General features: G+C 36.4%; 1 protein-coding gene across 2 annotated transcripts in view; it reads left to right on the forward strand.

Annotated features, from left to right (window-relative positions):
- BCAS3 (breast carcinoma amplified sequence 3) overlaps nucleotides 1–23,176 on the forward strand; it is a 352,402-nt gene that overhangs the window by 8,192 nt on the left and 321,034 nt on the right. For both annotated transcript variants that reach the window (XM_010009054.1, XM_010009055.1), the window contains exons 5-6: nucleotides 9,075–9,156; nucleotides 17,037–17,109. In XM_010009054.1, coding sequence (XP_010007356.1) covers nucleotides 9,075–9,156; nucleotides 17,037–17,109 — 155 coding nt within the window. The remainder of the gene's footprint in view (nucleotides 1–9,074; nucleotides 9,157–17,036; nucleotides 17,110–23,176) is intronic.

The following is a 23,176-nucleotide window of genomic DNA, read 5'->3' on the forward strand; positions in this document are numbered from 1 at the left end:
GCCCAACTCTCCAGCCTATCTAAGTCTCTCTGAATGGCAGCACAGCCTTCTGGTGTGTCAGGCCCTCCTCCCCGCTTAGTGTCATCAGCAAACTTGCTGAGGGTACATTCTATACCCTCATCCAGGTCGTTGATGAAGATGTTGAACAACACCGGTCCCAGTACCAACCCCTGTGGGACTCCACTAGTCACACACCTCCAACCAGATTCTGCCCCATTGACTACAACTCTCTGACTCCTTCCTTTCAACCAGTTCCTAATCCACCTCACTTCCTGATCACCAAACCCATACCTGCACCAAACCCATACCTAACTCTTTACTAAGATTCAGGTACTTTAATAAAAATTTATGAACGTTTTAACAAAACATAGGAAATTTTATCTACTTGTATATCCTGAGAAACTATGTATAAAACTAATTCTCATGGCTTTATTTTTAGTGGAGCAAAGAATATCTTTGGATTGTGGGTTGGGTTTGATTTTTTTAATATATTTTTTAAATCTGCCTTACACCAGAATAACTTTGAAGAGTGAGAATATCTTTATAGTATGTAACTAATGTAGTATACTATTTTAAAGACAGATCAGTTTTATATTAGTGAGCAAATCAAGACTTTTACAGTGGCTCAGAAAGGCTTTGCTTTGTTCTTCCAAGTGTATTACAGAAAACAAACATTAGGTGTCACTAAGTTACTGAGCTAAGAGAGGAAATGCAACTGCAGCAGTTATAGCCCAAGTTGATCAATTAGTTGAGATACTGTGAGTAGACACATAGACTTAAGATAAATAATTTTTATAAACCAGCTTGCTTTATCCTGCTGAAACGTTCTTATCCAAATGAACACGTGCTTTTCTGAAAAATATGTGCAAGTAGGTTGTGTTGGAGCTTGTCCTGGCCTCTCTATGATAAGAAGAGCTTTGTGTCTAGGAGAGATTGCTTTGGTTTTGGTGTTTTTTCCCCTCCTCTGTGTGTGTGTAATGTGCCCTTTGCTTTGTGGTGAGGCAGGAGGGCTGTGCATCCCTGGTAAGTGACCTTCTGTGTCCGAATGAAAGGGTGTCTCTGTTAGACCTATCTATGCCCTTGAGGGACTTGTTGTGAGATGGGATCTTACATGTATAAGGAAAGGAAGAATGAGATGAGAGTTTCAGCTCTTTGGTGAGCAGATTACCTTGTGTAACCTGCTCTGCATTAACTATCTGTGGTTAAACTCATACCCATGGTTCACTGCAAGAAACAGGAAATAATTTGATGGAGATTACTAAAAAAAACCGAGTTCAACTGTTTTGTCCTGGTTTATGTGAAGTGTGATTGCTGGTACTTTGAAGCAGGTAGTAGGTTGTGGGTGGGTTTTAAATATTTTTCTTTTTTGTCTTTCTCTGCCCTGACCCCTGTCTAAATTAGCCACAAGTTAAGACACAAAATGCTTGATGTTACCCTCTTTTTAGGCAGGATGCTACAGCCAGACTATCTTTTTTCACCAATGTCTCTTAACTTCATAATTCCTAAATTATTTTAGGAAAAATAAGATATATGAAATTGTAGGACAGTTTCTCCTAGTGTTGTTAATTTTTTTTGGTGGAAGTATTTTTAACGGGTGGGGGGAAAAATGCCTACTCTGGAAACATTTTACCACCCATCTTAAGAATGCCTACTATGAGGTATTGCATCACTTTGTTAGCCCTTCATTTGTGTTTTCTGTGAAATTCTGAGACCACATACAAAGAGGCATAGCTTTGACCTGTGCCATTTGTGTTAGTCTAATTTCAATATTGGGATGGTTACTTTGTTATTAAGATGGTCTTGGAGATTTTCTCAGTTTTATAGTCTTCAACATGAATTTGAAATATCTTTTCATAGCAGGATTTGTATATCGAACCAGTTTGGAGGTAACATAACCTGTTTGTGTTTTTTTTCTTTGTTGTTATTTCTCCATCTCATATTTTTGCTTACACAGTCTGAGTTAAATAAAATCTGGCAGTTCTGTGACTGACTAAATATTTAGAGTTTATTTAACACCACTTTTTTTGTGTCTTTTGGTATTATACAAAGCTTTCTTCTTAATTTGCTGAATATTTAGCTTGTAATGAAGCAACATTATTCCAGTGAAGAAGAAAAACCATCTCTATAGTTTGAAACCCTTTCAGTCTGAAAAAGCAACAATTTGACATTTACGTGAAAATCTACTCAGTAAAGCTATTATCTGTAGCATTGTGCTTTTTATTCCTACAATTGAACCTCTATTCAGCACTTAATAAAGTAATGTGTTGCAGGCAGTCCAGTTTGTGTCTGAGTGATTATGAAGTGTTTATGACAGCTTCTAAGCTGACACTCTCCATAATGGTGTTACATTGACTTCTAAACACCTTCCCAGTCTGCCTCCAGGAGTGTGTGTGTCTCTTTGCAGTCTGAGTGGTTTCACATTAACATCTCCTTGGAGTAAGATCTTTGACTACAGAAGTGTTACTTGCAAATGGAAGATACCATTAGGGCTGCTTCAAAGGGCTAAAATAATGTTTGGACTGCTGGGTGCTGGAGCAACGGCTGGGGTTTTGAAGTGCAGTGTCTAAATCTGTATTGCATAAGAAGCGGAAGGTGTCCATCCAAATGACTTTTCTTTGATCTTTGTTTTGAAATGGGGATAGGAAGGTTAAAAGTGTTCTTAAAATATGCCTCGCTAAGTGGGGAGAAATTTGGGAGTATACAAAAGTATGACTAGAAGTTCCTATCTGATAATTGTGCAGTGTAGTTTTGTGTTTTATTTGGAATTTGTTTTTCCCTTGCTCCCAGTTTCATGTTTCAAACACAATTGGAACTGATTTCTGCCTAATGTGGTTTCCAAGTATCTGTTCTGGATGTTCCTGTTCAGGGAAATGCATGTTGGCTGGTTTTGTGGCAGATAATTTTTTTTTCATTGTATGCTGGAAGCTTCAGAAGTAGAAAATTCATCTTAATGTAGTGGTTTATATTACGATTAAAAAAGAACGATCAAGCTTGTGTTGAATAAAGTAGGAACTACCAAAGAGAACTTTTAATAATGAGCACAGCTGTATATTTAGCAAAAAATACTTCAAGACTGTGGTATAATGGTGCTGCCACAGGCTGACCGGATGTGTCAGTCCATGTCATAGGTGCCTTCTGGGTGGAGACCTCTGGAATGCTGGGGACTCATTGTACAAGGATGGCATCACACTGCCATTTCTCTACTGCCAGACTTTAAATTTCTTTAAATACTGCTGTGAATAGCACTATGATTTGTAAAAATGTTTTTTAAAATGTAAGTTGTACAGCAGATAGTCTGTTTATGTGGGTGTATAGATGGATGTATAGGTAAGTCAGACATGCCAGTTCCATTTTGTTTTCTCGACTGTTCATGAGAAGCCCTGTGTGCTGGGGTTTCCATGTGGCCTTTAGTCCCTTTGTAATTCTTCCCCTTTTAGAGCTGGGAAAAGCACTAATCACTTATCACATAGTTAGCTGTGATCCTTCCCTTGTCCAGACCTCCTCCTGATGGAGGGTACAGCTCTTATGGCTTGTATTAGCCACTTGAAAAAATGCAGTAATGACCTGACCTAGTAACCCTGAAAAATGTCCGTGGACTTTACAAAACGTCTATGCAAATAATTTTCTGAATCTTTGGTTTTTTACACTTCTTATGGTAGCAGAGTGTAAGAAACTTTCTGTTTTTACACTCCTTAAGTGACTGCAGAACCACTGCAAGTTATTTTTAAACTCATACCCAACATCACTAGGAAAAAAATAATGTAAAACAATCTTTGAGAAGGATGTGGTGAGAGGTATCAGAAGAGTCCAAATGACGTTCCCTGTGGCTCTTATTGGATGGGGTCAAAGCTAAAATTAAGACTCACAAAGGGTGTTCTCACCCATATTCTGCTTCCTTCCTGGATTTTCTGTGTCCTTCTTAATCTTTTTGTAGAAATGATGTATATAAAAATAATGCAGAGCTGTCCCCTGTATTAGAATATTATAGGGAGTCTGCAGCCTGATCATGCTAAAGCTCTTCAAAATGGATGACAAAGTGGTGTTGAGGAAAATGAAACCAAAACTATTTCTAAGGTTTCATTGTTTATAAATTCAGTTAGCTTTCTCATAATTTTAAATGCTGGGTGCAATTTCATGCTTAATTCAGTCTGTAACATTCTTTGAGCATCTAAATTCTTATACTCTCTCTATAATTAGATACTTGTTTTGAATAAAGAAGTGGACTGTTTGAATTTCTAAAATAAAATGATAAAAATTGTCCTGTTACTCACAGGCCTTCTTTACTCTCTCAGCAGCAAGATAACTGGTAGTAGTCCTTAACCCAACAAGATTACACCAAGCAGTATTTTGTGGTGGTATCTGTTAGTTACTTATTGTCATGTTGTAACATCATACCATCATAATCTAGGTCATATTTAAAACATATATCAGGATATAAAAAAACCCCTACTCCAATGTCTTCCGTGTGGTCTGTGGCAGTTTTTAATATACAAGCAGTTTGCTTTTATATAGTTGCACAGCGGTTGAAACATTGAGTTTCAAACTTTGTTTCAGTTTGGTGTACATTTGACTTTTCCCCCCCCCACCATGTGAAAACCATTTTCTATGGTTGGAAAGTATTAGTTATCCTTAGTGTGAACAAAACTTCCTTTGTTCTGTTTTTTTTATGGGTGCAAACTGGTATGCTCCAAACAATAAAGCTCTGTCATCAAAAATTAACCAGTGCTCCAGATTTCTGGTCTTGTCATGCTTTAAGCAGCAGCTCAAGACATTTAAGTGCAGGAGAGGGTTCTTCCTCTTCCAATCTGTTGTTTTTAGGAGAGAAAGACAGAGGCTTCACTGGGGTTTTGAATTAGCGTGTTCTTTCCTTGCAGCCTTCCATGTAGGTCTGGGGCTTGTGGTTTGATACCAGGCACTGGGAAAGCTGAAGTGTTCTATCAGATCAGCTTGGAGCCGTCATCTTGGATTCCCTCTTTCACAGAACAAGTACCTGAAGCTGCTTTTATGGCTTAATATTAAATTCTTGAAACCTGTTTGGAAATATTCTTGGCTTTTAGAATGGGAAAGAAAAACTTTTAAGAGCTTTGAAACCTGCCACAGGGACTCGCTACTTAGCTGGATCAAATCCAAAATGGCAGCCACAGCCTAGTTTCTTCACAGGTGCTTTTTGAAGAATTTAAAGCTCTGTTTTCAGTTCATGAAGTCTATTTATATTTTGTCTATGCTTATGAGACTGTGTAGCTCAAGGGACTGGTAATGGGATGTGGAGCCTTTTACTTTATACTTGCCAGCCCACATCTCACCCAAGCTGGCAGGGGCAAAGTTGTTAGCCATTTAGTGATGGGGCTGGGCTTGTGTTCACTGTGGTTCCTTGTCCCACTGTAGTTCCTGGTGGAATAAGTGTCCCATTCACAGAAGAAGATTGGTTGTCTATGTTGGTTGTCTCAAGAGTGAGATAAGGCTGGAACTGGCAGGAAGATCAGACTATATAATCTCTCTACCCTGATGATGGTGCTTTCAGTCAAAAATGATACATGTGGCCTCAGCAATGGTAATAAAGTTTTATGTTTTATATAGAGAAATGAAGGGCATTAGCATAAACCACAGTTAATTCAGGATTTTATAGGACTGCAAATAGCAGAAGCTTCTAGTGATAGTGTGTTTAAAAATTTAATTTTAAGTCAAAGAAAATCTTGGACTCTAAAGCCCTAATGCATTTTTCAATGCCAAGCAAACCAGAGGAACAACCAAGCTCTTACTATTCCATGGCATGCAACAAAGCCCAATGCCTTATGTGATTTCCTGGTACTATAAAGTAGTTTAAGAACATAAAACTTAACAGTTTTCTTAAGGGATTTTTTGTTTGTTTGTTTCATATGGAGCTGTGATTAAGTATTTGTGATTTAATCTGATCCATGTTGTAGTGTCATGTCAAGATTTTCTGTAAACTTTGTGGTGCTTCTTACTGAATTTGATGACTTTTTTTTTTTTTACAAATGAGATGCCAGTGATTGGGTGGGATCTTTTATCTTAATTACAAAAGCTGCAGTGAGGTATATCTTAAAATTTTCTCCTTTTTTTGAGTCAACAATGTATATTACTTACTAAGTACATGAGCCGTACAGGTGGCTGAAGCTACCTGACCTTTTGCTTGCTTTTTTTTCTCAGTTCTACACAGTTTGCCCTTTCTTGGAGAAAAAAAGTCCAGTCTGAGAGAAAAGGAAATGTCATGTTACAGTGTTATACATGACACTGGTCTCAAAAAAGGAGCTACTTACCGATAGTCTTTGTCACTGAACCTGTGGCTTGAGTTAGACCATTTAACCTTTCTTTGTGTCATTTCAAATAATGAATATTAATTACAAAAATAAAACCATTATATGCATGAAAAGAGCTGGACTGGGTTTTTCAAGTTAGGTGCTGAAGTATAAATAAAATTAATTTGTATTTAGATATTTTACGCTTAAAAAAAAATAATAATTAAATCTCAACTTTAAGCTCTACCAGATCTTGGCATCACAGGCTAAATAAACATGCTTTCTGGAGTTTAAGAGCTATATTTAAGAGCAGAAACTGAGTTGAGAAGGTTTGGCCTTCATAGTGTATCTTACTTTTGGGACTATAACTTTATTTGAAGTAGATTGGAGTTAGAGCTGATGTGCTGGCATAGTTAAAAAGTAGAAGGAGGTGACTGAATTGGGTTGGATTATTTTATGTGAATCACTTCTTCCATACTTTTGTTATGCTAGTTCTTTTCCCTCTTGTTTTCACTCATAGCCGTAGATGTGCATACACATGTGAAACAGCATTTTCATTATTTTGGGGAAAAAATCTTTAATTGCCAATAATAATAGTTCCAAAGCCTTATATTTTTCTTCTTCTCCATTTCCTCCTTTTCCCCTTTTCATAGAGCTGGTGTGTTCTGATGGATAGAAAATGTGCTGCTGTCTTCATCTCTTTTAATCTATTTCTTTCCCTTTCCTTAATTTTTCTCATTTTCTGCCTAGCTGTGCTCTCCTGTTTTTCCAAGCAAGTCTTTTTCTGGATGCAGATGTGGCCTATGTACTTTTTTTTCCACACTGTCCTCCAAACTCATGGTCTGTTAAAGACCATCAGCATTACTGAATTGATTTCTGATCATCATTCTTTTTTGCCTTGTGTAGAATCTTGTCAGCAAACTCTTCAGGGCAGAGGCCTCTAGCTGTCCTAGAGGGAGAGTTAAGTTGTTTTGCAAAAGCTAAAGTACCACAATGTTGTATGTTGTTCAGATGATGCTGCTAGCTGGAAGAGGAGAATCTGCTGTTATTGGAACATCTGCCTAATAAAATAAAAGCAGGGTAGACTAAGGGATTAATTCTCATATTGATTGCAGTTTTAAAACTGTTGTGTCCACCAGGAGTAATTCTGATTACAGCATTGACTGTACAGTTGATTCATACTCATGTGGAACCACTGGCTATCTGCAAGACTAACATGGTTAAGAATGTTACTTCACCAAGTTTGTGTAGCTTGGATGTTATTCCAGACATAATACAGCAGAGCAGTAGTTCACTATATTCTGTGTTTACTTACTGTTTACAGAATGATCAACTACCTCTAGTCGTACTACTGCTACCTGTCATAAATAGTGTTTTTAAAGTTATCTTATGGAAGACTTGTGCTTCAGTGGGGTAGGTTTTGTTCCGTCCACATTATCTAAAGCAGTAATAATAAATAATGAGGCTGGATGTTAAGGTTGGAAGTAAGCTAAGAGTCTGGAGTACTATACTTATGATTTCTTGGTTAAACAGTAGTAGTATTTTAACTTTTTGAACGTGTGATCTGAAATGCAGAAAGAAATGGGAACAACTATAAAATGACATTTCAAAAAGCTAACTTGGATTTATAGTTTATTGATTCATAAGAACCTTGTTCCAAATTGTGTTCACTTCTGATATTGTAAACTGCTTGTTTGGCGAAACTTTATGCCAACATGTTGGCTACGTTCTTTGTCTCATTACATCTGTTTTAAGTTGTTGGTTATTTGGAAATGAGCTTTATAATGTTTGCCATTTTCCTGAAGTTTGACGTTCCATATCGGATCCATTACCAGACAGTTAGGAAAATGCATTCTGACCATTTACAGGAAGTCTGGACATTCTTCTTAGCTGCTTCTGGTTTAATCTTTTCAAGATTGCCATTAGTGACAAACTTCGTTAGTTTGACCCCCTATTTTTAAACATAATTTTCACACCCGGGGAATATGGAATGTACCAATATACCAAATTCTCTGATCTTTTACTACGGATGTTTGCCACTCCTGATCATTGGTTAGGAGGTATTTTTCTTTGAAACCTGCACTGTGTAGAATAAATACTTGTGTTCCCCATTCCTTGAGTTTTTGTTAATTTTAGTCAGCAGTCAACTTTCGAGTCTTGTTTCTTTTAAAACATGTATGGCCACTAAGAATGGGTAGTGCTAGTATCTCATTCATGCTGTCTAGGGCACACATTTCTAGAGGCAGGCCTTCTTTGTTGCTTTAATTTGTATTATTCAAGACTTCTAAGATATATATATTGTCATTTAGAGAAACTGTGGATGGTTGGTTAGAAAAGCAATGTCTTACCAACTTACATTCTCACCTACCTTTTGTATAATATCATTCTACCTACTTTCTTACTTACTAAATATATGTATTTATAAGCATATCATCAATGTTTACAAATATGTAAGGGGTGAGTGTAAGGGAGATGGAGTTAGGCTTTTCTCAGTGATGACCAGTGATAAGACAAGGGGTAATGGGTGCAAATTGGAGCATAGGAGGTTCAAGGTGAATATGCGAAAAAAAAATTTTACTGTAGGAGTGACAGAGCCCTGGGACAGGCTGCCCAGGGAGGTTGTGGAGTCTCCTTCACTGGAGACATTCAAAACCCACCTGGATGCGTTCCTGTGTGATGTACTCTAGGTCACCTTGCTCTGGCAGGGGGGTTGGACTAGATGATCTTTCAAGGTCCCTTCCAACCCCTAGGATTCTATGATTCTATGATTCTATATGTATATAATTTTTAAATATTCATAATCCATATGTTTTGCAGATCAGTGGTGAAGCTCAGGAACTCTTTTCTGTCCGTCATGGTCCAGTTCGAGCTGCACGGATTTTGCCAGCTCCACAAATCAGTAAGCAGATATTTATATGGTTCATAATTAAACATAACTGTTTTTACAGATTTTTGTCTAAATCATGGCTATAACCTAACACGTAATTTTTCCATTCCTTTTCAACTGCCCCATTCATAATAGCTTTCTCCAAGTATTAGTACTTTTCCCCTCCTATCCTGTAATCCAGTGCTTTCTCCAGTGCTTTCTCCAGTTTCATATTAGGTTGCTTCGTTTTTATTTTAGAGAATATCTGTGTCTATCTGTGCTCAGAAATCAGTCGAGAAATGTTAACAATTTTACTTGGAAATATTTATTAACAATGTTTTATTGCTGTAGAATAATATTGAAATTACTTCGTAATAGCCAGGCAGTGGCTGATATTAGTAGCTCTAAAAATTATTAAAAACTCCTGTCACAGTGTGTTGTGAAGTCTTCTCATAATGTGATGCCCTTCTAAATTCTTAAACTGGTTAGAAGGAGGGTAGTATGTTGTGGGTTTTTTTTTTTTCTTACCCATTCAGGACCTGAAACTAAACCAAATGTAAGATAATGCAAGAAGTACTTGATCTAAGTGATCTGGTTTGTAGAAAGAGAAAATATCGCTTCCTGATAATTTAAATGTTTTATGTATGAATAAAATATCAAGTATTTTCTAAGCTCTGAATTTATCTAAAAAAAATCTACTGGCACATGCACAAAGTTTAACAGTTGCAACTTTCATGGTGTTGTTAAAATAGGCTGCTTTTCTAAAAGTCCCCAATAATGAGAACGTGGAATTTGTTTTTTGGGGTGGTCTGATTTGTTTCCCTTCTGCTTATTCTATGTCAAGTTTATTCAAGCAGGTTGACCTTTTTAGTGGCTAAACTTTTATCATGATCCCTTGAGCACCAAGAAGCACCTGCTCTCTTTTACTGCTTAAATGCTGTTTTATCAAGTTCTAAGGCAAGCTGCCTGGTTTGCTAAACAGGATTGGTTTGGAAATTCTGCATTAACTCCCTGGAGGAGGTTGCTGCAAAATTTAAGCAACCATGCATGAACAAGCAAATCCTTTTAAAAATGACACTGTGTTAAATCTAAACACAGTACCTGATTGTAGACCTCTTACAGGTCTAAGATCTGCTGGTGTCCTGGCACATTTTTGGTTTTGGCAACGTTTTTGTATCCACTCTCTCTGTAACTTCATCTGGGCAAGGTATTTCGTACAGCTGCTGAGTAGTATTTCTACTCTACATTGGTTGCCCTGTTTTACTTTGAGGCTGAAAAGGAAGTGCTTCTAGTATGACCAAGGTCTTTTGGGATTCTGCAGGATTACAGATTTTACTAGAAAATCATCAATTAAGTAGCTAACCAAAAATAGTAAATTATCATAATTTTGTGTGTCTCAAAGTAAATGAAGAAAGTGAAAGGCTTAATGGACAAGGCTTATATTGTGTCTGTGATTTCCTGAGCAGAGGGATATAAAGTATATCTAGATGTGGTTCTGTAACTCAGTTATAAGTTAAGGTAATTTAAAGCAAAATATTTCACAAACTTTTTGTGCCTTTAATTCTGTTTATGGGAACACTGTGTAATTTCAGATGAGTTATGTTTTTTTGCTGTTATGTGTTTGATTAAGTAATGGGTGTCTGTGCCTCTTCCTCCCTCAAAAGAAAAAAAGAGGAGAAAGAGAAGTACAAATGAAGTAAATTAATTGAAGAACCTACAAGTTCTATTTTAGGAAAAGAAGGCTTTTTGATTTTTCAGTCTAAGTTAAACTCTTATGAACTCCTTCAAACTTTTTCTATCTCTAAATTGCACATATTTAGCATCTGACAATGATAGTTGTTACATTAGAAAACTGTTCAAATTAGCTCATATTAAATTAAGTCAAGCCTTTTAAAAACATGTTTTGGTCTCTTTTTACATGGCTTGGTTTGAATAAATCTTTGATTAAAAGTACATGAATGTATCATTGACCAGTATCTGAAATCAGATAAAAGTAAAGCTGTAATAAGAGGCCTTAGATAACTAACACATGAGCTTTAATGATTCTGAACAAAATAAAAAGAGTTTGTAAAGGAGAAGCTGATTACCATCAGTAGGCTCAAACACTATTTTACTGTAAAGCTGTAAAAAGGGAATTATTGAAAATAGGACTCTCTTGGTGGATGGATTTGGCACGTTCCTAGAAGCAGATCTTCATTTGTGATAAGAAGCTCATTCCCAGGTGTGAAAGGAAAGCTCATAGTTTTAACTTGGTGACTTTACAGTAGCAGAACTTAATAGTTTGTCAACTATTTTGTTAAAATACTGAAGTCCTTTGATGTTAGATCCTCTGCTGCATCATGTGCTTCCCGGCATAATAAAGCATTGTTTCAAAAGAGTTATTTCATACAGGCTTATTTCATGCAGGCTTATTGCAAAGGAGACCCCGTCAAATCTGATTTAGCAGGTTATAAGTGCTCCTAGTAGCAGGACCATGCTGCAGGATCTGGAGCTGGCCTTGCACGTTGCCAGCTGGGATCCGGTGGGGTTTATTAGCTCAGGCTCTGTGCCATGCTAGAGCAGTTAAATGGCTCCTGGAACTGTTCTGACCTGGCAGCTACACTGAAGCCTTCGTGCAGGGTTTTGTCTGAGCTAACAAACCAGGCAAGACCTGACCTGGCCCAGCACTGCCATGCTTTGATGTCTCAGTGTCCATGGCATGGTTGGCCTGCAGCCTGCTTAAGGTGTCCATAAAGACTTGAGTGATTTCTGTAAATAACACTGAAAAAGTAGACATGTGCTGCTCTTCTGTGGACAGCGAATATCTCCTGTTGCCATCAATTATTTTTAACAGCTTGCAATATAAATTGCCTATTTGAAGGCCTAAGGTTTGCACTGTGACCAAATTTCAAGCTTAAGAGAAGAGATAATGTTGCATAGCTAATATGCAGAATATGAGAGCATCTCTGGCTGGATGCTGTCAGTCTTAGAAATAAGAATCCTAAGTCCTGGCACTTTGCGTGCCACATGCTGCATTATCTGCTGAGCCATCTGGTTGGCACAGCTTTTTAACTCACCCAGCTCTTCACTTTCAAATCCTTCTGCTGTGATTGAGTTTAGTACTTATATGTATACAAGTGCCTGGTTTGCTGGGTTCTGGATTTCTCTTTAGATAACACAAGCATGCAAAAGAAAAAAAAAAAAGAAAAAGCTGTGTTTGGAGGCAAATTTATGTCACTTTGTGATTATTAGGAGAGAGAAATGCAAGGATCACGGCTTTTCCTTTCCAAAACACAAGCATGCAAAAGAAAAAAAAAAAAGAAAAAGCTGTGTTTGGAGGCAAATTTATGTCACTTTGTGATTATTAGGAGAGAGAAAACATTAAGTGGTAGATACAAGACAAAGCTGGAACCTTGCAGTTAAATTTAGCTACAGGAATAGCATTATGTGTGGTAGTTCATGGTTAAAGGGTACATGATGACAGGCTTGTGTGTTGAAGCTGAGATCAGTTATTGTCTGTAAAGCCTATTTCCATGTCTCAGTGTTATGAAAATAAATTCCTCCAGTGAACTGAATTAATTTATTGCCATTTTCTAGATTATACTTGCAGAAAGGATGATGTAATAATTCTGTATCTCTTAATGAATTTGACTGCGTAGTGGAATAGACTGATTTAAAAAAAAAGGCAAATAAGAAAGGAAATTAAAGAAACAAATCTGAGGTACTATTTAAAAAAAAACCCTGATGAACCAAGGGGACCTTATGGATGAAGGATTGAAAACTAAAATTAACATGAAAAGCTAAAATTAATTGGGAAAAAGTAGTTCTGCATTTGAAAATTAAAACTGTAAAAAGCTTACCTGTTGCAGCAGATGATCTATCTCTACTGCTTAGATCTTTGATTTTGGTAAAATAAAATGTGAACCTCCTAAGCTGACTCAGCTTTATATGCAGGTATACTTAAAAGAAATATAATATGTTGCTTTCTAAAGAAAGGCAGATGTGAGTTTTGTATATATTCAACCACTTGGGTGGCTCAGTGGTTTTAAGTTCCTGAAGGCCAGAATAATTGCAGGAGATGTGTAGATGAGGAACTAGCCCTGCAAGCTGAACAAGCAGTAGCAGTTGGTAGCTAGGATCGGATTGGTGTAAGTGGGTCATGCAGGTGTGCATTTAAGTTCTGGTGTTTTGTAAGTGTTCTGTGGGTTGTTATGGTACAAAGAATGTGTGTGGATTACAGAAATGACAGAAGAGAATTCTCAGTGTAGCACGTAGGCCTTTTATAGATATTATAGGGAAGAATTTTGGAAAGCGACATTTTAAAATACTTGTTTCTTTGAAGCTGTGTGGACTGATCTGTGTGCCACCACTTCAGTTCTGGCCACCTTACATCAATGCCTTAGATCTAGACCTTAAACTTTCACCATATTAGACTGATCTGTCTGAAGTTTTTCAAACAAGATGGACTAAAAATAAACTATTTGTCTGGCTTCAATTAACGTGTGACTCTAGAAACCCTGATGTCTAGCAAAATATTTCAAGGTAACTTTTTTCTTTTCATATAGAAGCTACAGAGTTATCAGTTGTGGTGCTGAGCAGAAGAAAAGGCACCTTTCTATAAACATGTGTAGCTCTGAACTGCCAAGATAATGTTCTCCAGGCACTGTTGCCTCATGCAATGTTGCTGTCTTTTCTCAGAAATGGGAGGGAGGAGTGGGCTGAGAAGGTAGTAGATATGGAAATCATCTGAAGCTGGAGGGGTTTTAGGATGATAACTTTTGGGAGATGTAAGGTATGACAATGCAGGTATTGGAGAGGGACTTTGAAGCTTGAAACATCTGGGCAATGCTGGGAGTTAAGTGAGATAAAAAATACGATGCTTGTGGTCTGGAACATTAATCCTATAGGAGCACCTGAAGGTCTGGGATGAGGACCAATGATCAGGCATGGTATTGAGTAATGCAGTTAGAGCTTTATCTCTGCAGGAAAAGGAGCATTTATAGATGCTACCCTGAAGCTGAGGAAGGAATTAATACACTAATTTTTAGGACTGACTCAAGCCTCTTTACTTCTGTTTCAAGTAGCACACATGGTTTTTTACATTTTTGTTCCTCAAGAAAGCAGACACAAAATGGTAGGGATTAAGCAATGTTAGTAATTTATTTATTTTTTCCTCTTTTTCCAAGTAAGGAAGAAGCACAATAGGAAGTGAAAATCATATGGTGTGAGTGGCCTAATGTGTTTCCAGTTTGGCTACTACAGAAAGCTGGGGCTGGACCACAGATGCAACACAATTTTCAACTAACAGATAGAAATAAGAGGGGTTTCGTTGAGCAGGAGATGCAGTGCAGTATTAAATGGCTGTGATGTAACTTGGTCAGCATATAGTCCATTGTGCATGTATGCTATTGTAAATAGGTCAGAATTTGACATATATACAGTGCATTTCTTACTCCAGGGAAATGAGGTACTTGTCATAGTTGTGGGTAGCTTTTGAGTTCCTGTGAAAATCACTGGAGCTTCATTTTTATTCTTGAAAAAGGTGTGCTGCTGCTGCAGGTTTTGCTTCTATGATTATTGGCATTATTGAGAGGCCTTAGTAGGGCCACACGATATCTATTCACAGTTCCATCAGAATTACAGTACATAAGCTGCTTTGAGCTTATGTGTGGATAACCTTTTGACTTCATAATGTTCTAAATGTTGATTTGTATGAAATTTCATTTAGCCACAGATATTTTTTTTCCTGTTTTAAGTATTCTAACTGAAGTTAGATAGGTTTTTGGGTTTTTTTAATAAAGCATATATCATTTAGCTAAATTGAGCTGTAGATAAGGTGCTGCCTTGTTGGCAGGAGGGACAGATTTCATTACTTTAATTGTGTGATTTGTCAGGATTTTCAGCCTCTTTATAAATTCTGTAGTGTTATATGACAGAATTAAAAGGATTTAGAATAAAAGGAGTTTAAGGAAAAGACTTTGCAACAGGATTTCAATACTTTTTTGTATTTGAGGGATTTAGCTAGCTGTTTTTCATTTCCATCATCCTGCTGCATTTTGTTAAACACTGTGTGTGGAGCAGGTGTGTGCAACGTCAGTACATCGCACATGCAAATAAACACAATTTTACAAATAAAAATTAATCCACTATAACCTGGAATATTAAATCCCACTACAGGACTAGAAAGGGTTCCTGCCTGCATTAAGCACTGCAGAGAACAGCACATGTTGCTTTTTGCAATCTCTTGAATGGGACTATTAACCTGATTTAATGCTTTGCAGAGTCCTCAAACTAATGAGCCTTTTCTACAGTATTAATATTTACATCCTGAAAGTGTATTTTTGAAGTAGAAAATGGATTATTATTATTTTTTTTAAATGAAGGCTTCAGACATTACAGACTGAAATCAGAAGTTCAAGCACCTATTGTACAAATTTTGTAAATCTGTATTGTGGGTACTAAAAATTGGTTTTCCTTTTGGTTTTGTGCAGTTGTTTCCCTGTACTCCTCATCACTTTTCTTCCCCTTGCTCCCCCTTCTTTGTTGTTAACCTTGTAAGTAGAGCATGAAGAAACTTAGGAATTCATATCTTTAATATATCTGAGGTTTTTTAAGAAAAAGAATAGTTAAATACTTAGGGTAAAATCCTGGCTCCACTTAAATCGGTGTCAGAACTCGTGGTAGTCAGCACTTCACCCTGCACTGAGAGACCAGCTAAGTGAGCAGAAACAAATGGAGTTCCTCTGTTACTTGTATTGAGGAAGACAAATTGGTTGCCAGATTCTTAAGACTATATGTTTCATTTATCAATTTACAGGTCAGTACATACAGTACAGGTATGACTCATAAAAGCTCTTGAATAATAGGAATAAAAGGAAAATACATTTAGCTGTTTTAGGAGACTTTTAAAGCTATTGTTGATGGTGAAATTATTGACGTGACCCATTTGACTTAATAAATACCCAAATGTGTAGGAGGGAAGACTTATCCTTGTACAGATGAGAGTACTGAACAGTTTTTGTTACAAATTAATTGCATGTGCCTGAGTTATTAATAATTAACAGAGTCTGTTATGTGAAAATGTATATTGTTAATTGTTGTGCCTTTCTGAATAATTGATTTAGTGCAGTACACCAGTATTTGTGAATTCAGTTTTGAACAGACTATATCACTAATATTCTTTATAGATCAAAGGGGTTGCTGTATAATGGAGAAAAAGAACTATTCCATTATTCACTACACACATCCATACATATAGATAGATAATTAAAAAGGCAAAACTTGAAAGAAAACAGGAAATTCAGTAGTGGTGTTGGTGTTGGTTGTTCTGCTATAGAAACACACCCTAGAATTTAATAAAACGTTCACAAATAGAAGGGAGGTATTTGAATTTTTCTCCTTTTTTTCTGTTAACATGGTAATGAGTCAAAGTTTTCAGCATTTTTAAGATCCCATTTTAAGAAGTGGCACCCAGCTCGTGACATGCTGAGGAGAGTGGCTGCTCTTGGGCTGCTCCCACCGTTCACTCTTATGCTGCCTTTCAACCTCGGCAGGACAAATTGGAACCCAGTGTGTGAAACCCCCTCAGAGCTGGTGACAGCCTAATTACAGACAACTTCTATAAAACAATGAGAAGTGGGCAAGTCTTACCTGTTACAGTTACAGAATCCTTAACCCCAACTGAAGCAAATAGAAAGTCACTCAAAAATCCTGGCTAGGTTTTGCTACTTGTGTTGTCACTCATTGCCATCTCCTTCAATCAGTGTTCATGACTCTGCTGTTACTTTGAGTTTCTATCACTCGTACAGGCTGTGAATATTGTGTTATATATTCAATATCCTTCTACTGGGCCCCCACGAGGTGCACACCTGCCCTTTGAAGGGTAACACAAACAGTACATAGTGATTTGCTTTTTCTGTTTTCCCTCTTATTAGGTGCTCAGAAATGTGATAACTTTTCTGAGAAGCGGCCTCTTCTTGGCGTGTGCAAAAGCATTGGATCTTCTGGGTAAGAATATTTTTTGTGACTGAAGTCTTTTCTGTAATTGCAATGTCATCTAAAAAACCCAGTAGATCACATCTTTAAATAAAGCTCTGACTTTTTGCTCATGGGATAACACTGTGAAGTGCTTGGAAAGTTTTTTTTTTTTCAGTGTGTCAGTAACCGTTTGCCTGTGACTTATCTTTTAAAAAGTAATTTAAAAAAAAGAGACTGTAGATATAAAGCAGATAATATCAGAAATATCAAGAAGTGTCTAAAACAGTTTGTGTTTTAAAAAGTAATTACAAGTTGCTTTCAAGCAGCAGTTGTGTACCATGAATTACAAGCACAAAGCAGGTTCATTGTTACAGCCATTCACTGTTAGCAAAATACACGTTGAATCTATGTATTTGACTTAAAAAAACAAACTAACAGTCTTGTGATCTCTGGACAGTACTGTTGTATCACTCTTTTTATAAAAGAGGACCTTTAGATGTTTGTTTGTTTGGTGTGTTGATTCAGACAGTGCAAAGGATTTATATCTGTACCTACTGGAAAATATTTGCTTTTCAAGGGTGATCCTCTAGACAGCAATTCAAAGGTTAACCAGTTGGAGTAAATCTGCTTACAGTAGTAGGACTAATTCCATGCCACACCTTTTTCAATTAAGAATTTAATCACTCTAGGTGTGGAGGAAGACTATCAAGCCTCTGTATTTTTTTTTTTTTTGTGTGTGTGTATTATTACTCAGTTAAACTAGAATATTAATGTTGCCTGTCTTAAGTGGTTAAAGCAAAACCCATGTAGGATAGAGAAGTGAAATGTATTTCTATTAATATGTTTACAACTTACAAAATTGTTTATAGCACTTCTCCTTTCTGCTTCCGTAATCTTTTGGCTAACTTTTTCTAAATAAGAGTGCATAATCATATAATAAAGAATACATAAATATAATAAAACAGTAACTGGTGATGAAAATACTGCTCTTGTAGGAGTTTCTGGCTTAATCCAAACGGTGTGTTTATAAACGTAAAGGAATTGTGGGATGGATGGAGGGTGAAGAATAAATACATTTTAAACCTGACTTGATATAACCTTCAGTAGGTCATTAACTCTTCATTACAGTTTAGGAGTAGCTGGAAATTATCACATGCTATTCTTGACCTAAAGAGAAATATATATGTTAAAGTGTCCTGGTTTGAGCTAGGATGAAGCCAATTTTCCTTTTACTGATTTTTTTTGAAGAGCTTTTAAAAGAGATTTTACTAAAGAGTTATTAAAACTGTGCATACACAGTTTTGCATGCAGATGAGCAATCACACTTAGAAATTATTTAAGTTTTTTTATTTTTATGGACTCATGTACATAGATTCAAATGCATAAAAATCTTTGGGAAATTTAAATTCAGCATGTATGAAAAATCACATGAAGTTTTAAGTGTTCAAGATGATAAACCATTAAAGTAATAGAAATCTGATAGAATATAGTTTAGATCCAATGCACTGGCATTTAATAGTGTTTTATCTTTTAGGACTATATCAATGAGATACTGACATGTTCAAGTTAGGAGCTGGGATTTCCTGGTTCTGACCACTAGTTTGCATTAGTGGTTACCAGCAGGAAATTCTTCTCTTTTCCTCTAGCTGTTAAGTATACTATAATGAGGGAAATATGATAAAAAGGCATTCTTTTTTAATGTAGAGCACTTGTCAATCTAGAATCCAAAGAATTTTCAAGGAATAATGAATTAATAGCTTAAAAAATATCACACATGTTAAATAACGTCAGTGTTTTCACTATCCCTCTAATGTACCATGAACTTTCATGGAAAGAAATACATGAAAAATTCTGTTGGTGATGCTGTGCTAGGACTTTTCCTTCATTATGAAACGACAGGTATGAAAGTACCTTATGCAAAATAATATTTATCTAAAAACAGTTTTTAGATTTGTTTCACTCTTGACAATTTTTTAAATATGATTTACACAGTGAATGATCTCTCTTGTAACATAAAAATACAGTAGTTTGCCCCTGAGATTCCCTGATGTTTTACAGAATTATAGGTCTTTGACAAGTCTAAAAATACCTTGTTAACTTTCAGTCTATCTCCGAAAGATTTACAGTACATTAACTTAGAAATCAACTTCTGGATAACTTAGCATGTGGGTTGCATCTCTTTTGTAATATAACCTAATTCAGTAGTTGGATTTTATAATGATAAAACTTACATTCCTTTGAAAATCAGTTTTAAGATCTTAATCTTCAGTTTAGTGTTTCATAATTTTATTTCCTAATTTCTTTGAGAGTTGTGTTTGAGAACCTACTATAAAATTTATTTTAGTGTATCTGATTTCAAACTGCAAAGTTCAAAATTTTAATTTCTGGCACCTGCTTCACATAAAAGTTCTGTAGAGAGAGATTTGACACTAATCTCAATCCTTGTATTCCCCACAATAAATCATTTACTGAGGAAGATGAAACTTGTGTTTTCTAAACTTTTGCCTTTTGTCTGAGTTTCAAACCAGCTTTTGGTGCACACACATTTTTGTATTTTAAAAGTCCAATTTTCCATCTAGTAAAATGACTGAAATGTCTAGCATGGTTTTACTATATAATCTTCTGAAAACAATAGTTTTCTCAGCCCCAAAAAGGATGCAGTCTTGTGACACATAAATGGGAAACAGATTGTGGTTTTTGGCTGATGCTACAGTGCTGGTTTAGATGTTGGTTCAGTCCACTTCAGTCTTAGATTACAAGATTCGCAAATAAAAGGAAACCAAAAAGGAAAGAACATCTACAGAAATTTTATTTTTGGGCAGTTTTGTAAAGGCATGCTTACTTTGTTCTTGGTGGTAAGGCTCTAAAAAAAAAATAATGCTCTGATTTTATTAATCATAGGGATTATTTCAGTCACCTGCAAAACTGCAAGGTGCTATTTATCTTCCGTAGTCATGTATGATAAGCAGGTAAGTATAGGAGTGTAGCTAATTGAAAGATCACTTACCCAAGATAAAAAAGTAAGAGTTTGAGGCCAGTAGATTTACCAACTTTCCACATTATGGAACAAAAAGAACCTCAATGAGTAACCTACACAGCCAGCCTGTAGCATGTGTTAGGTTTCTAGCATATATTTTTAGAAAGACACGTTACTTTAATGATATCAAGTGATGGAAAATTTTGGTTGACTTTAAGAATTGGATGGAGGTCATTTAAGGGCATGAGAAGCAAGAGGTAGTCTTTTTTTAATCATGGGAGGAGAAAGGAAATAAGGGCACGTTAAGGAAGGAGGAGTAGTTGGAGCAAACAAAATGTATAACTTTGGATAGCCAGCATTTTTCCCCCCCCGGTGATCAGTTTACAAAGCAAATCAATTGGCAGCAGATTTTCAGGAAGCGTGCTTTATTGACATGGCTACTGCAGATTAAATCCTACTAACCTTAACACAAGTTTAACTCAGGAATGTGTTAATAGGTGTGTTAAGGTTTAGGTAGAAAGCAGCTTTATGTGAGTAAGAATAGAAACAAAGATTTAATATTTCTCTCACGTTAATATTCTTAAAATCACATGACCCCACTCATTATCTGGCAAAGTAACCAGTTAATGCTAAAATCCAGTGTCCAGTTCTAAGTGTCTGTGGCTTTTAGTGTTTAAAATTAGCTAGCTGTGAAATGATCTGTCAGAGACAGACAGCAAAGCTCTCTGGAAGGATCACCCAAGAGAAGGAAATCAGCTATGATGAATGAAGTTCTTGTTCATGGTTCTCACACTGTTTGGAGTAACTTTCCTTGGGATATTTTTACTGGAATGCCATTGCAAAAGCAGTGGTTATGCTGCGGACTCACCTAGCTATGCCAGGTACTGAATCATCCAGTTGGGTGTGTAAAGGGTGTAGCCACTCAAATACAACCTTTTTTTTTCCTTTTTTTTTTTTTTTCAAATTGCACATACAAATGGGTTGGACAGATGGTTCGAATTTTCAATAGTGTTTGATACCATGAAATAGATTTCGTTGTTAAGTATTTGTGGTCTATTATTGAAGAGTATGCAAATTTTGGTGACATATTTTATCCCAGATCTGATTTTTTTTTTGAAGACTGTCAAGGATGTATAAGCTTCAATTTCCAGAAAGCAACCTTAATTCAATGGATTTTGCTCTAAATATTATAGTAGAACTTTGTAAGTTGGGTAAAGTGCTCTCATTTGTATTGTCTTGGAGGCATTGAGTCCCAAAGGCTCTTGGACTGTTAAAAAACTGTAAAGTATCATTAACTGCAAAGTGTGCCTTCCTATCAGCTGCCTCACAAAGATTTCCTTCCGTTGTAGCACATGAAAAACATTATCTTCTCTGGTTATTGTAGGAAAAATCAGTTTAATCTCAACAGGTTGTGTGGGAGCTTTTAAGATCCTGAGAGATGCAACCTCTCAGTAAAGTACTTTAAATTCCTTTTAGTGATGTTAGATTTGATTGTAATATTCTGTGCTAAGTACAGCAGTCTTCTTCATTTTAAAAAGAGCTCTTCAGATCCCCAAATTTTTTCTTGTCACTTGTTTCTATAGTAGTTATATTTATGTATTTCAGCTATTTTTGCAGTGTTTAAGTTATGTTCACTAGTAATTCTGTGAATTTTTTGCACAAATTAACATGATGGGAGATGAAGCTTTAATAGAGTAAGGAAGTGTTTCCTATTGCAAATACTGAGGGTAGGAAAGATCTGGTGTTGTTCTGATACACCCAATGTTTGTCTGAGTGAACTGTCCTAAGAAATAACCTTTGAACTGTAATAAACTGTTAATCTTGGATCAAAACTGGAAGGAAGAAAATGAGGATTCGGGGTCAAACTTTGACCAGTTGGTGAGAACTAGGGGTAGTTTTGACCTTCTAAAGCTTTGATTTATGAAGCTGTAAAAAGATAAACCTTTCCTAAGTGATCCTCGGGATAGCGCGGAGCTTGGGAGAGCAGCTTTCCGAGCTGAGGCAGTTTCGCTTTACTGCTGCTCTAACCCCCCGTGCATGTAATGATACAAGGAGGAGATGGAGGGAAGGAAGTAGCCGTTTGCTAAATGCACAGCCAGATAAAACCAGCTGGAGCACATACCTTCCTTGAGTAACTTGTCAAAAGCAGCACTACAGGGAAAAGATAATGCACAGCACCATTACAGGCAAAGCTGCTGGGTCCAGGGCCACTTTAAATTCCACTTTAAATTATTAAATACTGTAAACGCTATAAAGTTAATTAGAAGAGGAACAAACTCTACAAAGATAAATGTGTTTTCAATATGTTTCTCGGGGAGGGTACAGTAGAAACCGGTGAATGAGAGGAAATTTATTTCTGGCAGCACTCTAGACATGGAACTGTGGTTGAACTTTTTACCCTAATTACGTCCCCGCTAATGCCTGCAGCGGTCTGGAATCAAAGCAGCCCTTCAGGCCCTGGAAAGTCTCTGATGTGGCGAGCGTTTGTTGTGTGATGAGGGTTACTTAAGAAAAAATGGAATATTGTGACAGGATTTTTCAAAATTTCTCAGTTACCACCCACCTCACTTGTTGCCTACAAAAATAGAGTAATTGTTTGCATCTGTGTGTTTTTGTCTGTCTTAGAAATAACTGTTATAAATCAATGTGACATAGGCTTAGAGAACAGTTGAGGATTATATTTTCTTATATGTTTTATGGTTGTTTCTATGGTAAATACTGTAAGAAGGATATAAAGTACCTTGCAAAATAGTTAGAAATTTCAGGATAATTTAAGTTGTTCTCTTTTTCTGAGGATACTAACATCATCAATTAAAAAAGATGCTTTTCCTAAATAGCAGCTGTCACTTCATGCTTGTAGTTTGAGCAGCTAATTACAAACTGCAGTAACTTACAGCCCTTGTATCTCTATTGTTATGCAATTGCTGCCACTTGAGTAATTCAGTACGACTTGACAGTATTTGAACTTTGTGTCTGTTGCTAAATGCTATTTTCTGTCTACAGTGGTCTCTCTGGATTCCTTCTTGTCCTCTTCTTTCTTTCTTTCAATAATATTTAATATACAGTAGAAAAGTCAAGAGAGTTTGAGCTCAAGCATTCATGTTTAGATTAAATTCTTTT

The sequence above is a fragment of the Chaetura pelagica genome, unplaced genomic scaffold (assembly GCF_000747805.2).
Source record: "Chaetura pelagica isolate M959 unplaced genomic scaffold, ChaPel_1.0 scaffold72, whole genome shotgun sequence".
Classification (NCBI taxonomy): Eukaryota; Metazoa; Chordata; class Aves; order Apodiformes; family Apodidae; genus Chaetura; species Chaetura pelagica.